The 17,794-nt window shown below is 32.5% G+C and overlaps 1 protein-coding gene across 1 annotated transcript in view; it reads right to left on the bottom strand.

The window, feature by feature from the left end:
• Window positions 1-6,845: 6,845 nt before the first annotated feature.
• The window catches only part of LOC133331631 (dnaJ homolog subfamily C member 5 homolog), a 37,595-nt gene continuing 26,646 nt past the window's right edge, over window positions 6,846-17,794 (bottom strand). The window contains exons 5-6 of the mRNA XM_061540013.1: window positions 12,229-12,433; window positions 6,846-6,890 (exon numbers count right to left, since the gene is read on the bottom strand). Coding sequence (XP_061395997.1) covers window positions 6,868-6,890; window positions 12,229-12,433 — 228 coding nt within the window. The 3' untranslated portion in view covers window positions 6,846-6,867. The remainder of the gene's footprint in view (window positions 6,891-12,228; window positions 12,434-17,794) is intronic.

Below are 17,794 nucleotides of genomic sequence, written 5' to 3'. Positions count from 1 at the left end.
GCCATGTATGATAGCCGCCATGAAACGTGACGTGACGTTTGGCTGCGGATTTATGATTAATAGGAGAATAAAAGATCTCGTCTCCAGATTCACTCCAGTAGATGAGCGAATTGCTATAATCCGTATAAAAGCAAAGTTATTTTTATTCTTATTTGCGCCCATGCTCCGACGGAAGAAAAAGATGAACAGACCAAAAACATTTTTTACGAGCGCCTAGAAACTGCATATGACCGCTGCCCAGACCATGACATTAAAATTCTGCTAGGAGATTTTAATGCAATAATCGGAAGGGAAAATATTTTTGGTCCCACTGTCGGAAAATTCAGCCTCCACGAAGAAACATCCGACAACGGCATGAGGTTGATTAACCTCGCGTCAGCAAAAAACATGGAAGTTAGCAGCACCAGATTCAAGCATCTCGATATACACAAGGCCACGTGGATTTCTCCTGATCAAGCAACGAGAAATCAAATTGACCATGTTGTGATAGACGGAAGGCATTCGTCCAGTGTTTTAGATGTTCGATCGATACGAGGAGCGAATATCGATTCGGACCATTACCGTGTGGCAGTCAAGGTTCGCAACCCGTCTTAATGTAGAATCAAAGGTACGATATAATGTAACACGGAAACTCGACGTCGAAAAGCTGCAAACACAACAGATAGCCGAGGCCTACTCCGCTCAACTTACCCACCTGCTTGACGAAAGCACTTCTTGTCCCGATAATAGTATAGAAGAACAATGGCAAAGAATTGCCCACTCCCTACAAACTGCAGCAAAAGCAACCATTGGGTACCAAAAACTACCAATTAGAAACCCATGGTGATCAGGAGTGTCGTAATGCTACTGATGTGAAAAACGCAGCGTGTAGGGCAAACCTGCAGACAGTAGCAACACGTAATGTGATGGAGAATTATCGGGGAAAAAGGAGAGAGGAGAAACGTGTTTTCAGAAAAAAAAGAAAAAAAAAGAAAGAACAAGAAAAACGAGAGCAAATCGAGATGTACAGGAGTCAAAATGAAGTCCGAAAATTTTACCAACGAGTAAAAGACCCAACCGAAGGCATTGGTGCAGGCACATCTTCCTGTAGAGATGAAGAAGGAAACCTGGTGACAAATACATACAGCGTGCTAAGCATATGGAAAGAACATTTTGAAAAACTTCTGGTATCAAATAGTAGCGGTGAAGAGGATATTCCAGAACCAATAATAGATGACGGTATAGAGAGTATACCACTTAGCCAAGATGAGGTCAGAAAGCAATCAATCGGCTGAAGAATAATAAAGCATCAGATGCCGATGGTTTACAAGCCGAACTATTCAAGACTGGTGGTCAGATGCTGGTAAGGAGCATGCACCAGCTGATAAGTACAATTTGGCTAGAAGATGATTGGAACCTCGGCATCCTGTGTCCCGTGCATAAAAAAGGAGACAAGACGATATGTACCAACTATAGAGGAATAAGTCTCCTTCCCATCGCATATAAAATGCTATCCAGCGTGCTGTGTGAACGACTGAAGCCAATGGTCAATGACATTATTGGAACATACCAATGCGGCTTCAGACCTGGCATTGACCAGATTTTCACTCTGCGCCTAATCCTGGAAAAAAACCCACGAAAAACACATCAACACATTCCACCTATTCGTCGACTATAAAGCCGCATTCGAAGCCCTATCCGTTCAGAGGAGTTTAAAGCCATGTTTGCGTTTGACATTTCTACAAAATTAATTCGGCTATGCAGGATAACTTTAACTGGCACAATATCAGCAGTTAAAGTCGGAAAGGACCTCTCGGAGCCCTTTAATACCGAACGAGGACTCAGACAAGGTGACAGTTTGTCGTGTAACCTTTTTAACATCCTGCTGGAAACGGTCATATGAGAGCCAAAGGTGAACAGAAATGGCACTCTGTACACCAAACAACACCAATTACTCGCCTACGCCGATGACATCGACATAATGGATCGAACATTGAAAGCGGTAACAGCCACCTTTGAACAAATTGAGAAGGAGTCTGCCAAAGTGGGTCTGGCAGTAAACAGCGAGAAGACCAAGCAGATGGTATCAACGCGGAAGACGTCCAGTAGACTCGGACCAACTGTGGAACTTGAGAACTACAGCTTCGACATCGGCATTGTTAGACGTACATCGGCATTGTTAGACGTATTGAGCTGCAGCGACTACGTTGGCTAGGTCATGTTGTGAGAATGGATGAAGATGCTCCAGCCCAAAAGGCATATAAAAGTGGCCTTCCCCTTCACGCAGAAGGGGAAGTCCATGAATAAAATGGAAAGATCAAGTGGAGGACAACATTGCCGACGCGGCTGGAAATCTTTTTTAGGCTCGGCTTAAGGAACGAAAGTTCTGTCACAAGCCAGCTAAGTAAGTAATAATAGGCGTGGATTTGTTAAATAATTTTTTCTATAAAGACCCCCGGACTCCATTCCCGAAAATAAATAAAAATGCCATAATTTTTTTAGTTTGGTTTTTAATAAATTTTATTGTTTTTGTATTTATAGATATAATTATTGTTTTTTGTTTTATTTTTTATTTAGGTTTTGAAAACATTGTTACAGTGGATTAAAAAAATAGTACAATGAGGAAGGAACGGGTCGGTCATTCTGTCTAAAAGAGAGATAGAGATCGTTCATCCCTAAAAATAAGTTGTAATTGTTATTTCATCTTGTTCGCTGTGGTTTCATTGCTCCTGAACGGAGAATGAAATATTTTTACTATTTTACTGATTGATTTGGTTTTGGTATGTTTGAATTTTTCTTTTTTGTAATCTTATTTGTTATATATAATCGGTTTTATTTATTTTTTTTGTTCATATATATATATATATATATATATATATAATATAGAATTAAAGTTATTGGTTGATGTTGGTTTGCTTGCTTTCTTGTCACTTAAAAATTAGTAAATATTTGTTTTTTAATAAAGAAAAAAATGTTTTTTTTTATTTTATTTAAATTGTAATTTGTTTTTTTTTTTTTTTTTTATTTTTTGTTTTTGATAATTATACAGTTTTTTCTTTTCTTTTAATTTAAGGAATCAATTCATTAATATATATTACTTATAGATGATGCTCATATGTGTTTGGGTGTGAGTTTTTTAAATTATATTTTACTAAATTTTTATATTTCATTGTTTTATATATTTGAAAATTATAGAGAAAAACAAAAATCATTTATTTCTTGTGGACGTTTTAACTACTTTTATTGTTTTTGGATTTCTTTAATTTGTTCTGTTATGTTTGAACATAAACAATTTACAAAAACTACATTTTTATAAAAAGTAAAACTGAGAAATTTCCTTGAAACATAATAATAAAATTTAAAAACAAAATACTAACTAATACTATTAATTAGGAAACACATATATTTCTTTATAATAATAATATATATGTTATTGTATTTTTATATTTTATTTTATAGTCTGCTATTTGAAAAAAAGAAAATATATGACTACAATATTTGGGCTATATATACAATATACTCAAATAAAAAATAATAATATATTTTATGAAAATATGGCTGTTAATTTTTTTAATTAATTTATTATTTTTTTAATTACCAGTATATAGTGAGGTTATGAGAGAGACAAAATGTTTTAAATGTTTATTTGTCATTGTTGTTGTTTACCAAATTACAGTCTAGTCAATTCGAAAATTTGTCTGAAATTTTTAAGACTACTTCAGTTCACCTGCAAAAACTTCCTGGCCATCAGCTCATCTATAAAAACTTTCTAGTCTCCAGCTAGTCTCTCTGTTCTACAGCTGGTCCATATAGACTCTCTGACCATTTTAAGACCCCCTTTTCTTCAGTTCGCCTTTAAAGATTTTTTGGCCATCAGCTCATCTATAAAGACTTTCGTGCATCCAGCTAGTTTCTCTGTTCTCGTCTCTCAGCTCGTCTATGTAGACTCTGGCCATTTTAAGACCCCATTTTCTTCAGTTCGCCTTTAAAGACTTCCTGACCATCAGCTCATCTATAAAAACTTTCGGGCCTCCATCTAGCCTCTCTGTTCTACAGCTGGTTCATATAGACTGTCTGATTATTTTCAGACTCCCTTTTCTTCAGTTCGCATTTAAAGACTTTCTGGCCTTCAGCTCGTCTAAAAAAACTTTCGGGCCTCCTACTAGTCTCTCTTTTCTACAGCTGGTCCATATAGATTCTCTGGCCATTTTAAGACTCCCCTTCAGTTCGCTTCCCACCTGCCTTCGCCTTGGTCGCCTATAAAAACTTTCGGGGTTTCAATTCATCTAAATACTCCCTGGGTTTCAGATCGTCTATATGACTCTCTGACAATTTTTAAGACCCCCTTTTCTCCCATTAATTTGTCTATAGAGATTCCCTTCAGTTCGGTTATAAATAATCCCTTAAGCTCGTCTATAAAGACTCCCTGACCTTCAGCTCGTCTATAAAGACTCCCTGACCTTCAGCTCGTCTATAAAGACTCCCTGACCTTCAGCTCGTCTATAAAGACTCCCTGACCTTCAGCTCGTCTATAAAGACTCCCTGACCTTCAGCTCGTCTATAAAGACTCCCTGACCTTCAGCTCGTCTATAAAGACTCCCTGACCTACAGCTCGTCTATAAAGACTCCCTGACCTACAGCTCGTCTATAAAGACTCCCTGACCTACAGCTCGTCTATAAAGACTCCCTGACCTACAGCTCGTCTATAAAGACTCCCTGACCTACAGCTCGTATATAAAGACTCCCTGACCTACAGCTCGTCTATAAAGACTCCCTGACCTACAGCTCGTCTATAAAGACTCCCTGACCTTCAGCTCGTCTATAAAGACTCCCTAACCTTCAGCTCGTCTATAAAGACTCCCTGACCTTCAGCTCGTCTATAAAGACTCCTTGGGCTTTAGCTTGTCTATTTTGTTATGAATTAATGAAAAAACAACAACAATTTTGATTTGATAATTTTGAAAACAATGACGTCATGATAACCATGTTTAAAATAATTTATATATTTTTGTAATTATTTTTTCGAAATTATAGAAAACCTCAATACTGGTTTATGTTTGTTGATGTAAATATATTTCAATTTTCTTTTAATACACAATAAATTATGAGCTAAGCTAAAAACATTTTCAAAATTGTTTATATATATTAATGTTATAGTAATATATATGATTATTTGTTTTATTTAAATTTAAGAATTAAATTTAAATATTTTTTTTGTAATTTAAAAATGTTTTGTTTTTTTTATTTTGAATAATTAATTGATATTTTTTTTTTGTTTTATTGAATAACTTTGAATTTTTTCGGAGAATAAAAAGGGGGATAAGGAATAGAAACAACACATACAGGCAATGGAAAAAAACAAATGCAACTAAATAACAATTTTTTTTCCTTTTGAATAATTTTCTGTTTTCAAACTGTCTTAAGGATTTCTGTTTTTTATTATTTTATAATAATAATATTTAAACAAATACATATACATATTAAATAGTTTTATTATTATTTTAATTTTCTTTTTGTTTGGCTACACAATAACATTGTTGTAGGACAAATAGTTGAAGGGGATATAATTTTTTTTTTATTTTATTTTGTATATAGGAATAAAGAACAAACAAAAAAGTTTATATATAATATTTATATATTTTACAATATAAATTAGTTTCAGTTTTTTTTTTTTCGTTTATTATAATATATATTTTATTATTTATTATTAATACATTGAATTTTTAAATGTTTAATTGTTTCAAAACCGTTTTATTCTTTTGTTGTTGTGAATACTTTTCTTTGTTTCTTTTAGTTTCTATTTTTCTTTTGTAATATTCCTGATTGATTTTGTTTTTTTTTTTACAATTTTTAATTTTTTTCTTCATAATGTTCAACAGAATGTTAATTTTCTTTTCTTTGTAGCATACCTTTAGGCTTACGTGTTATTATTTATTATTGCAACACAAGGACTGTTATAAAGGAATTTGAATAAAAAAACAACAACTACTCAAAATTGAACCAATAGCATTTGAAACAAAATATATTTTAAAACTAAATACAAATATTTCATAACCGAATAAAGTAATAATAATTAATTTTTTATTTAAACAACCCAGTATACAAAATAGTGTTTGAAAAAAATATATTTTAAAATTAGAAAAAAAATATTTCAAAACCGTTTAAATTAATAACAATTATGTTAGTTTGTTTAATTAAACCAATAATTTGTTTGGGTAAACAAAATTTTGCTTTTAATCCAAAACTTTATTTTTTTTTAAATATACATTTGAACCTAATTTTAATTTATTTATTTATAAATTAATTTTTTTTACTTCAGTCCAATTGTGCTGAAATAATAATAATTTAACTTCTTCTCAGGGTTTTGATTGTTTCTCTTCATTTCTGTAGCATACCTTTAGGCGCAACTATGGCTCTAACCAATTTTTCAATTATAATTAATTAATTTTTTATTTGGTACTTGGAATAAAGTTGCTTCTTCATTTTTAATATTTTAAATGTGTGTGTATATATAGTTTGTTTTATTGTTGTTTGTTTTGTTTATTTCTTGAATAAACCTATTTTTGTTTAAATACTTTACAAATATTTATTTTATAATTATGTTATATTATATGTGTGGTGTGTGTGTAGGGGAAGGAAGTTAGGCGGCAGGAGGTTTGGAATAAAATGTATAAAGTTTCATAAAAATTATAATAATATGATTATTTGTTTTATGCACAAATAATGTTGATTGATTGTGATTTTTTTGTTATATATAAATTTCACATTACATAATTAAAAATTTATTTTGCTTGGTATGTTGTTGTTGAAATGTAATGATGGCGTTGAAAATGGTGGTGGTGGTTGGTTGGTTGGGGTGTTGAAATATATATATTTTTTCTTTTTTGTTTAATATTTTTGGTTTACCATATCTGTGAATGAAAGAGAGAAAAAAGAGAGAGAAGTATAAATTATATATAAATAAAATAATTATGTATAAAATAAATAAACAAAACAAAATTATTATTTTGGCATTACAACAACAAAAAAACATATAGTTAACAAAAAATGCTCAAATTATTACTAAGATGCTGAAAAAAGTTTCGGTTTGATATTAGAAATTATACATAAATACAAAAATATATGTATTTTGGGATCTCCAACATAAAATATATTCTTAAGACTATTTATTTGGATTTGCAAGGTTTTGGTGTTAAGGCATGAATTTAAATAAATGAGTAAATAATCTCTAAACTGCAAAAAGCTTGGGATTCCGATTAGAAATTGTAATTGCAAAAAAATATAATTTTGAAGTCTTCAAAAAAGGCCACATCATATTCGAAACTGCAAAAGCCCAAAATAAAAACAAAAGAAACGAACAAAAAACTGCATTTGCTGACATCAAACTGTGTTATTTTTTAAGCCCATAGGGGTGGAGGGGGGTACTTACATCCTCAACGAGCATTTTTAATATATGAAAATAAAATAGTGACAATATACAAAAGTTGGGTGTAACTTTAAAATGTCCACCGGGAAATGTAATTTGGGGAAATTATTGCCAACCCATTGCTAGAAGAAGGAGATATAAAAAATATTTTGTAAAAAAAAATCAATAACAATAAAAAGTATATTTGTCGGTGGGGGAAGTGGGGAATTTACTAGGAAAACTAAAATGGAATTTGGGAATTGAGGATCGATTGCCTATTTATCTTCCTACTAAAAACTGAACAATTCCAGTATATAATGTTATATATGGTGGATTTCTTGTGATCATGGGAAATCGCCTCTATCCTAATTTATTTTTCTCAAAGTACAATACAGATCTGCACGGTATCGTGGCATTACATAGGTTATCGTGAATCCACGGTCTAAATTAATTCAAAACCTATTATCTATAGATTATGCAGGTTCCATACGATGGTAGGTCAAAAGGCATTATATGTAGCATCCAACAATTAATACTTTTCCATTAAAAAGTATCAAAAAGTACCGCAGGCCACACTGCCGACGTATATCTGACAAAATATCGACCGGTAGCTTTAGAAAACGCCAAGGCTTTTAACTATGCGCCCAAGTGCTCCCAAGACCGATATAGGGATATGATTCCCTTCAACACGTTTAGTACATATAGGAGCTGCTCATATGTGTAATATCCTGCCGATAGAAAAGAATGTAACCGAAAGAAAGATTTTGTGTATATGGTGGAGGAATAAAAAACTCTTCGGTGCACAATTTACACAAAATCAGAGGAAAATATATACGAGAGTTATATGTTAATCTCACCCGATTCTAACAAACATTAACACATATCATTCTAAACTCAGCTCAATATCCTCTGCCAAATTTGGTGTAAATCGAACAAACATAGGCTCTTTGGTGCACCATATACATAAAATCGGATGAAAATATATATATGGAAGCTATATCTAAATCTTTACCGATTTCAACGAAACTTTGCACACATAATTATAGACTTAATACGGTATGGTATTCCAAATTCCGTCTTATTTGGACAAATATCGAGAATTTAGTGCACCATTAAAATGGAATCGGATAAACATATGTATGGGAACTGTATCTGAATCTGTTCCGATTTTCATTAAACTTTGCAAAGATATTTCTAGACTCAGTTTGATATGCAATGCACAATTTCGTGTAAATCGAATGAAATATAAGGACATTGGTGGCCCATTTACATAGAATCGGACGAACATAAATGTGCGAGCTATATTAAAATCTGAACCGTTTTATACAAAACTTCACATATGTCAATCTTTACTTAATTCAATGAGCTGCGCAAAATGTTATCGCAATCTGGCAAAAATTGTGACTTGGGGAACTATTGTGATTACATCATGTACTCACATTGCTTGCTATGCGTCTACATGGAAGCGACAGAGTGAGTAGATGGGCAGTTGTATAGGTGCAACGTGTCGTGTGGTCCTAGTCCAATTTGTTACCATTAGGTCCAATTTGTTACCATTAGGAATAGAGATAGGTACCATACTGATCTTAGCTTTGATATGACTACTCGCGTTTGCCTTTTAGGTTTAGGCAGCTGTTTTTTCTCTGTTACCATGAATGGGTGATGACCTCCAAATACAGGATTCATATGGTATTTAATTATTAGAGGCCAACAATGTCTCATTGTCAGTTCACTAAGTATTCTATCTTATCCCAAATAGCAATGGAGTGCTCACACGACTGGAAAAGTCTATCGAGCGTCTACACTCAATCTTGGTGAAATTGTTTGTGGGAGTATTATCTCAATCGACCATTATGTTAAAACGTAGCTTCATTTCAGCTGTTAATTGCGGGTTGCCAGATCATTTATCAGGTCTGGTACCACTTACCCATGAGGGACACTCTCAATTACCATGTGGGATACTTTTGAGCTGTTAATGTTCTCAAAATTTGTGAAGGGGATTACAACTCTTCTGCGGGTTGCCAGGTTTCATCATATGCATGCCTGGTGCCTTATACCTATAAGGGGCACCCTCACCCTATCTCAATCTGAATTGATTTTCACGATTTTCATTCTAGACTTAATTTAGCACGCTATGCCAAATTTCCTCCAAATCGAAGGATACACAGAAACTTCAGTACACCATTTACATTAAATCGGAACAAAATATATATGTGAGCTATATCTAAATCTGAACCAATTTTCAGGAAACTTAACACACATCATTCTATACTTAATTCAGTACGCTACGTCAAATTTCGTCCAAATCGAAAGATGTACAGGGACTGTAGTACACCATTTACATTTAATTGGACGAATATATGGGCAATATTGCCAATTTTTTAACATAGCTGAAGCGGAGGTTCACCCCTTTATAACTCGGGAATTACTTAAATGTATGAAAAAAAGTGAATAGTTTTGGGTTAATTGTTCTGTCGTTGCAAACTGTTCATGATATTGACCTCCAAACTTTATTTTGGTGGAAGCTATGTCTACTTTAATGTAAAAAAAATGTGTAAAAACAGGTTGAGGCGAACCAGTTTTTTTATGTTCTCTATCGATTTGTGACTAAGCCACTCATTGCACGGTCTTCGTGTCAAAAAAAAAAAAAAAAAAACTAGAAGCCAACAAAATGGGGACTACGCCCCTTATGTATCATTTTTCAAAATTTTAACTGCATCTACCTTTAAATGATGCTGACATTTTGAAGCTCGATTTTGAGCGTTTTTTTAATTTTACTTCTAGCTTTAATACGCAAACAGGAATTTATAAAAATCGATTATATAATTATTGTAGTCGCTAATCTGCGTAATTTGATAAGTATTTTGTGTATGTAGTATGCACAGCTTCAGAGTAATACTCATCCGATGGTGGAAATTTTGTGCAATCAAATTACTAAAAAACCTATTTTTCGTGCCAAATTTTTAGATCTGTCAACTGAATGATATGAGTACCCGCGATCAATAAGGTTTTTTACGTTTCGGATGATATAAAATCTTCTTCGTGAAAATCCATCTACTAGAACGGCGGGAACTGGCCTTCCAAAAACACGAAATTTGGCAAAAAATGTTTTTGAAAATATCGCGGATTTATTTGCGTTTTCTATGTATCATTTCCGCTTCAATAAATGACCCCATACGGATTTTGATTTTTTTCGAAAAGAGAACTTTTAAAACTTCAGCCGAAAGAGAGATGTACGCAATTTATCTCAAAAATAGATTGTGCTGGAACATCCATGGTTCTTAATGGACCACATTGAAATGGTAAAGATCGATGTATTTTTCTAGGGTGCACACCGAAATCGGATGCGCGTTAATTGCATATGGAGTTTTCGGAAATTATTCGCGTTTTATGATTTTTTGGGTACTTCAATGTAACGTGTGGCACATCTTAGCCGTCAAATGAAATTTCGCAAAATATATATGGATTGGAAGATAAACTTCAGTACTTTCTGGAAACCGCATGCGCATAAAATGATTTTGATAATTTCGCGATTTAGACGCAATTTATCTAAAAAATAGTGTGAGCTGGCACATCCATGGTTCTTAATGGACCACATTGAAATCGGTATAGATCGATGTATTTTTTTAGGGTGCACACCGAAATCGGATGCGCGTTAATGGCATATGGAGTTTTCGGAAATTATTCGCGTTTTAAGATTTTTGGGTACTTCAATGTAACGTGTGGCACATCTTAGCCGTCAAATGAAATTTCGCAAAATATATATGGATTGGAAAATAAACTTCAGTACTTCCTGGAAACCGCATGCGCATCAAATGATGATTTTAAATATAGTTCAGTGTTTCAGATGGTAAGAACGGTCCTGGCAGTCGTATTATCCTATATAATGGAAATCACATCGGCAAATCCAAAATCAACGGATTTGTCATTAAACTCATATAATATAATATCTAATATCTCCTTCCGAATTGAGTCTAAAAATATAAAATTTTAAACTAAGAAGATTTTATGGAATTAATTTAAACGGGAAAAATAGATACGTTCAAACCTAGTGTGGAGAGGCAAATAATTGGATTTGATACTATGGAAGATTAGAGAAATTAATGGAAACAAGAAATATATACATACAATTTTTTGGTTCTAAATAGGTAGTTCAATTTTAGGGGCGGTAGGGTAAAACTAAACTAAAAATGTGTGAAGAAAGTAATACAAATCTGGGGAAACCTTTTTTACTTTGTATGGAGAGCTGACTGATATCTGGGGTAGAGATATATGGATCTAATGCATTTTATCTAAATATTTGTTTAAGTGAAATTTACATAGTTTAAATGTTATGTCTGTCTGTGTGATATTGTGATTTTTTAATATTAATTTATATAATTATATATTATAATATTAATTATAATTTGTTTCTTTTTCATTTATTTTCTTTTCTTTTTTGAAAGTTGTTGTTTTTTGTGTTAATTTAAGAATTAGACAACACACAATTCGATGATCTTAACACATTTGAATTCGGAATTATAAACTTGTTCAATTTTTAATTTTAATATTAAAAAAAACTATTTTCAATTTTATTCTTTTCGAAATTTATGTAGAGAGTAGGAGCTAGAGTAGGCGGAGAATGGGGGGCGATCCATGAAAAACTGTTTTCATATTTCAGAATTTCTTTTTTTCAAATTTTTTAACAAAGTAAAAAGTTTTTGAAATTGTTTTTGGTAACTATTTTTTTGGTTTAAATAATTTTTTTTTTTTTTTTAACATTGCTCCAAACATGTTGTATTTATTTTTTGTTATTAACTATGTTGTTGTTGGTATTGTTGTAATATCAATTTCTTTTTATATACCTGGTGTATATGTTGTCTGTTCTGTGGTATTCAACGATGTTTGCTCATTGGCTGCCACGGGTGCACCTGTGAAGGGATTAACTCCGGTAGCCGGTGGTGGGGGCATGGCAAATACAGGCTGCTGACCACCACCTAGACCAGTTGATGTGGTGCTGTTGGCACCGCCACCGCCGCCCATTTGTGGTTCATCCAAATCCACCTCCTCCTGTAAAGAAACACACAAACACAATATTTTATTAATATTTATAAAATTATTAAATAAAATAATTATATATTTAAAAGCTGTTCAAAAAATACCATTTTGTATACTAACACACAAACTACGTACTTAACTTATTCTAATATCTTAAATTATATATATTTATTAAAAAACAAAATAGAAATCAAAATTCACACTACCTTGAAACACCATTCCACAGTTTTTTTTAGTCTTAAAGAGTTGTATATATATATTTTATATTTTGTTGTTGGTTTTTAGTTTAGGATAGAAATAGTCAACTAATGTTACATACTTAAATACAAATACATTTCAAAGGTTCTTGCCCACAAATGTTTATTAATTTATACGAAATTTTTAAAATATTTGAAAGGAAAGTATTGTCGTTGTTTGTTAATCCACCACACCACCTCTTGCTTTGGATTTTTAATATTAAAAACTGTAATTACTTAAATCTATAAAAAAGTTTAATACTGATTAAGTAAGTTGATCATAATTAAAAATTATGAGGTAGGGGAGGGAGTTTGTTATGACAAAAATGAAAATTTTCGGTATGAATGAACGCCTAAAGCATCTAGCTTTGTGAAGTTATTAAAAAAAATACATTATACAGATGCTACCAACCCCAATTCAAATAATTCAAAACAATATATCAACATATAAATCAAGATAATAGTCGATAATGGTCTAGCTTCTATAGGTCTGCCGTTGGTACTACAAAAAATCTCCTTAAGGGAGAGAAATTTGATATTTGTGACTACAAACCATGTTAGATAATAATGAAGATCTTGATCTATTACATTTATTCTGATTCATACGATAGCTATGCATACACAGAACAATTTGTTAACATTTGGGTTCGATTGAATTATTAGGTTTCGCAAAAATTATTGAGAAAAACGCGTTTAAAGATTGCGAAGCACTCTTGACGACTTTTAATGTTAACACAATAAATCGGTTATATCTTCAAGAGTTATTTAGACTTTCACTTGAAATTTTAAAGGGACATTCATGAATTAGTGTAGGTCCGAATTAAATAGAAAAACAAAATTCAATTTTTTGAATCCAAGATGGGGGGTCCTCTTAAACAATTCAAAACGAACGTTAAGATAGGCCGGAACGAACTTCCTATTCTCATGATATTAATGTCCGCCCAAAGCCGCTGCAATTCATTATCGCGCTGATGACTATTAGAATTATATTCGTCTATGTGAAGCTATCGGACGCGTCCACAGGTTGCGGATACTGGGAATGCCTATAGATTCCAAAACGTCCAAACTCCCCGGTGCAACTGCCTTGACACCCTCAGTCTGAAATGTCAAAAGTGCAAGACACTAAAATGTGAACTCGGACACGGACTCTTCATAGGTTCGCTAAGGGCTCCAATTTGGCAAGACAGAGCGAATCTTTATTTACCTTCATACTCAGTTTCCGTCTGATTCAAGAGAGTATCCCAGCCGAAAACGTAATCAAAACTTTACCATCTAGTCAACAGAGACTGTCAAGTTTTCCATGGCAGAAACTGTCGTTAGTGCATCGACCTCAGCCGACAAGGCGGTGCTTCCGAGGCATACGGCCACTGAGGGAAATGAAGGCACAAGTGGATGTTTCAAAGATACTTTGAACCCCTCGCTGTTTAGCAAGACTTATCGGAGTGGAGTTTCGTACTGTCAACGATATGTTAATAAGGACACCAACAAAAAGAAATTCAATTGGATCAAAAAAAAAAACATAAGGGTCGTGAGGAAGTACGAAAGGGACTATCTTCACAAGGCCTGAACTTATTTTCGATCGAATTCCTACCTCGCGTACAGTGGCTACTGCTGCAGGGACCTCTATCATGACTGCGGTAAATGAAACCCACAGCAAAGCATCAAAGTATGAGTCAAACAGGAGTTGAGTCAGCAGTAACTCAATTCCTATGGCAATGAAGAGAATGAGATCGACGGAGTAAATGACTTTCAGCTCCTTTGTGACTGTACCCCATAAAGAGATCCGGTTTGGAATGGTGGAATCTGTATGAAGAACGCTGGTCTTCATATGGGTAATTGGCGCATGATGAATTTTTTTACATAGAACGGCGGTCAGGTTATCAAATATGCGGAAGAAAACTTCCTAAGGATTTAGAGAGGTGTTGTGGTTTATGTCTAATTATAGTCACATTGGTTGGAAAAATGCAGCCTTAGAACGTCTACAAAAGTACAACTTGTCAATACAACATCTCATCGTGCCGATCAAAGATTCGATAACCTGGATTCCGCTCAGACAAACAAATTGTCTTTAAAAAATAAAGACTATATTTTGCTCGTAAGAATAATCCTTGTTGTCAGTGGATCATTACGAATCTCACGAAAGAGTCATGTAGAAAATTACAGATTGCCAGTGATCGAGAAGGAAGTTGACGCATCTAAATTAACCAATTACATTTGTTGCTGGTCTCACACTACACATCTGACCCAATAAATATTCTTCATGCTACTGTTGGTTATATGAACTCTTCAGATTAAATTTTGTTCGATTTTTCGATTCCTCTCCAGGTTTAACGTATATATAAATACCGAATTGCGACGTTAGTGTAGAATATTTTGGACCATATAATTTTTAATTGTGTATTATCTCGTCCATTTTAGGTATTTACATAGCTTCAGTATATAGCAATACATCCCGATTTGACCTGCTCTCCGATTTTATGTAAACGGCGCACCAATCTCCCAATATGGGTCCGATTGAAACAAAATTTTGCACAGAGTACTAAATTAGGTCCAGATTGATGTATGCAAAGTTTTATTGGAATCGGTTCAGATTTAGATATAGCTCTCATATATAGTTTCCTCCGATTTTATGTAAATTGTGCACCATACTGTCAATGTTTGTCCGATTGAGACAAAACCGAATATTGAAGATACTACAGGTTGACATCCGTATTGAAATAACTGCAGGTTGACGTCCGTGAAGTTTTGTTGAAATCGGTTCAGATTTAGATATAGCTATCATATACCGATTTTTTGTAAATGGTGCACCAAACTACCAATATTGGTCCGATTGAATTTTATTTTACACAGAGTACTGAATTTAGGTCTAGATTGATATATGCCAAGTTTTGTTGAAATCGATTCAGATTTAGATATAGCTCCCATATATAGTGTCGTCCGATTTTAAATAAATGGAGCACCATAGTGCCCATATTTGTCCGATTAAAACAAAATTTTGCACAGTTTACTGAATTAGGTCCACATTGATGTATGCAAAGTTTTGTTGAAATAGTCCAAATTAATGTAAACAGCACACTGAGGAGTCTATGCTTTGGCTAAGTTTGAAATCGGCTCAGATTTAAATATAGCTCAGATATATATTTTACTCTCATTTTGTGTAAATGCACGATATTTTGTTGTTGAAATCGTTTCAGATGTAGATATAGCTTCCTCATATATTTTTTTCCGATTTTATGCAAATGGAGGAGCTTATATCTGTTCGCTTTAAATGAAATATTGATTAGCATATTGTATTGAAGATGTTTCAGGTTTAGATATTGCTTCCCTCCAAAGATCTAAAGGGTTTTGTACATATGAGCATCTCTAGTATGTACCCAAAGTGGTGAAGGGTATTATACTACTACTTTCCTTACTGGTTTTAATTTTTTTTAATATGTTTAATAGCTATTAAACATATTAAAATTGTAAATATTGATTTTAAATATTGATTTTCATATATTAATTTTTGTGGTATACAAAATGGTTTTTATGAATTCACTTTCAAGAGATTTCTAATACGATATATGTAAAAAATGTTGCATTGAATAATAAAAAAAATATTCCAAAATAATAAAAAAAATATATTTTTTTTTTGTTTTCTTGTACATAATACAAATTTATTACGTTAATTATATACAGTGATTTTTTGGATATGTATGTGTGTGGGTGTATAATTATTATATTTTAATAACAACATTTGTGCTTAATACTGTATTTCGATACAAAAAATTAGATGTTAGTAAACCAGAGATAGGGGTGTGCAACAATTTTTGGGGTTGTAAGTCTGAGTGTGTGGGGATATACAAATTTATTTACTTACAAACTATTAAAAACATTATGTATGTAGGTATATAATTTTTGGAGCCTTAAAACCAAAACAGATAAAATACAATTTTCAAATTAAAAAAAATATACGCGTGTATGTGTGCGTTCTGTCAATTTTGTTTTAACAATCAATACAGATATTAAATTGAATGAAAAAAAAATACCACCAACAAATAGACGAAATTTAAACCGTTACAACATCTTGCTAAAAAAAATAAAATTAATTAAATAAAAATATATTAAATAATAATTACAAAATAAAAGTATATATTAAATGTATGATGAAAGAAAGAACGAAGAAAAACAAAATGACAACTACAAAGCCAATACATGCACAGCTGGCTAAAATATGACAGACAAAAAAACAGGTGGTTTATAATGAAATAGAAATATATTAGGTGCAAAGAAGGAGGGGTAGTAGTGAGTGTGGGCCAGGTTGGGGGGTTAGGAAAATAAAGAATTGTTAGATGCCAGCAGTAGTACTTACTAGTCGTTCGGGATTACCCATATTTGGGGGACGTTCACTAGCGTCTTTAACTTCACCGTCACGCTGAATATTCAATAATAACAATAATAAAAAAACGTTATGAACAAACCAAAATAAATATAAGAGATAATATAATAATTATTTAATGATATAAAAAAAATATAATTTTAATTGATTAATTTGGAAAATAAGAAATAAATAATTTACTTAAAAAAATATGTAATTTTTTACGAAAATAAAAAAAAAACAAGAAAAACAAAATACTAGTTCTTCATTTCAATTTTAGATTCAACAATTTTGGGGTTAATTAGCAAAAAGATTTGGTTTCACACTTGAAAAAAATAAATATTGACAAAAAAAATTATTTAAAAAATCGAAATAAAAATAATTTAACTAAATAAGTAAAAAATAATCGGTAGACTAGATTTAATGTTGATATTCTTCAGAAGATCTTTTAACTACATCGAACTGAGCTGAATACTAAAAGAACTAATTCACAGTTTGGGACAAATATATACATGGTCATCAAATGTTCTTATAATATGTAGTCAGGCTATGGGTTGATTCAAAGATTCAAAAGTCGTCTATTTATATAGTCGGCTTGATTAATTTTCAAAGATATATAGAAGTTCTTTTATCATTGAACGACCTCAGCATTATGGCCTTATACACTTTCGGACAATTTGGAGTCGATTTACAAATGTACGTTTGTCTGTCTGGAGAAAAAAAGAGAAACTGATTTCATCCAAACTCGTCGTAATATTTCTTCCAAACTTAGTCTAAGAT

This window comes from Musca vetustissima, unplaced genomic scaffold (genome assembly GCF_032173495.1).
Source record: "Musca vetustissima isolate MV318-11 ecotype Yass unplaced genomic scaffold, APGP_CSIRO_Mvet_v1 utg72969, whole genome shotgun sequence".
NCBI lineage: Eukaryota > Metazoa > Arthropoda > Insecta > Diptera > Muscidae > Musca > Musca vetustissima.
Note: the sequence above shows the minus strand (reverse complement) of the source record. Positions and strands in the feature narration are given on the sequence as shown.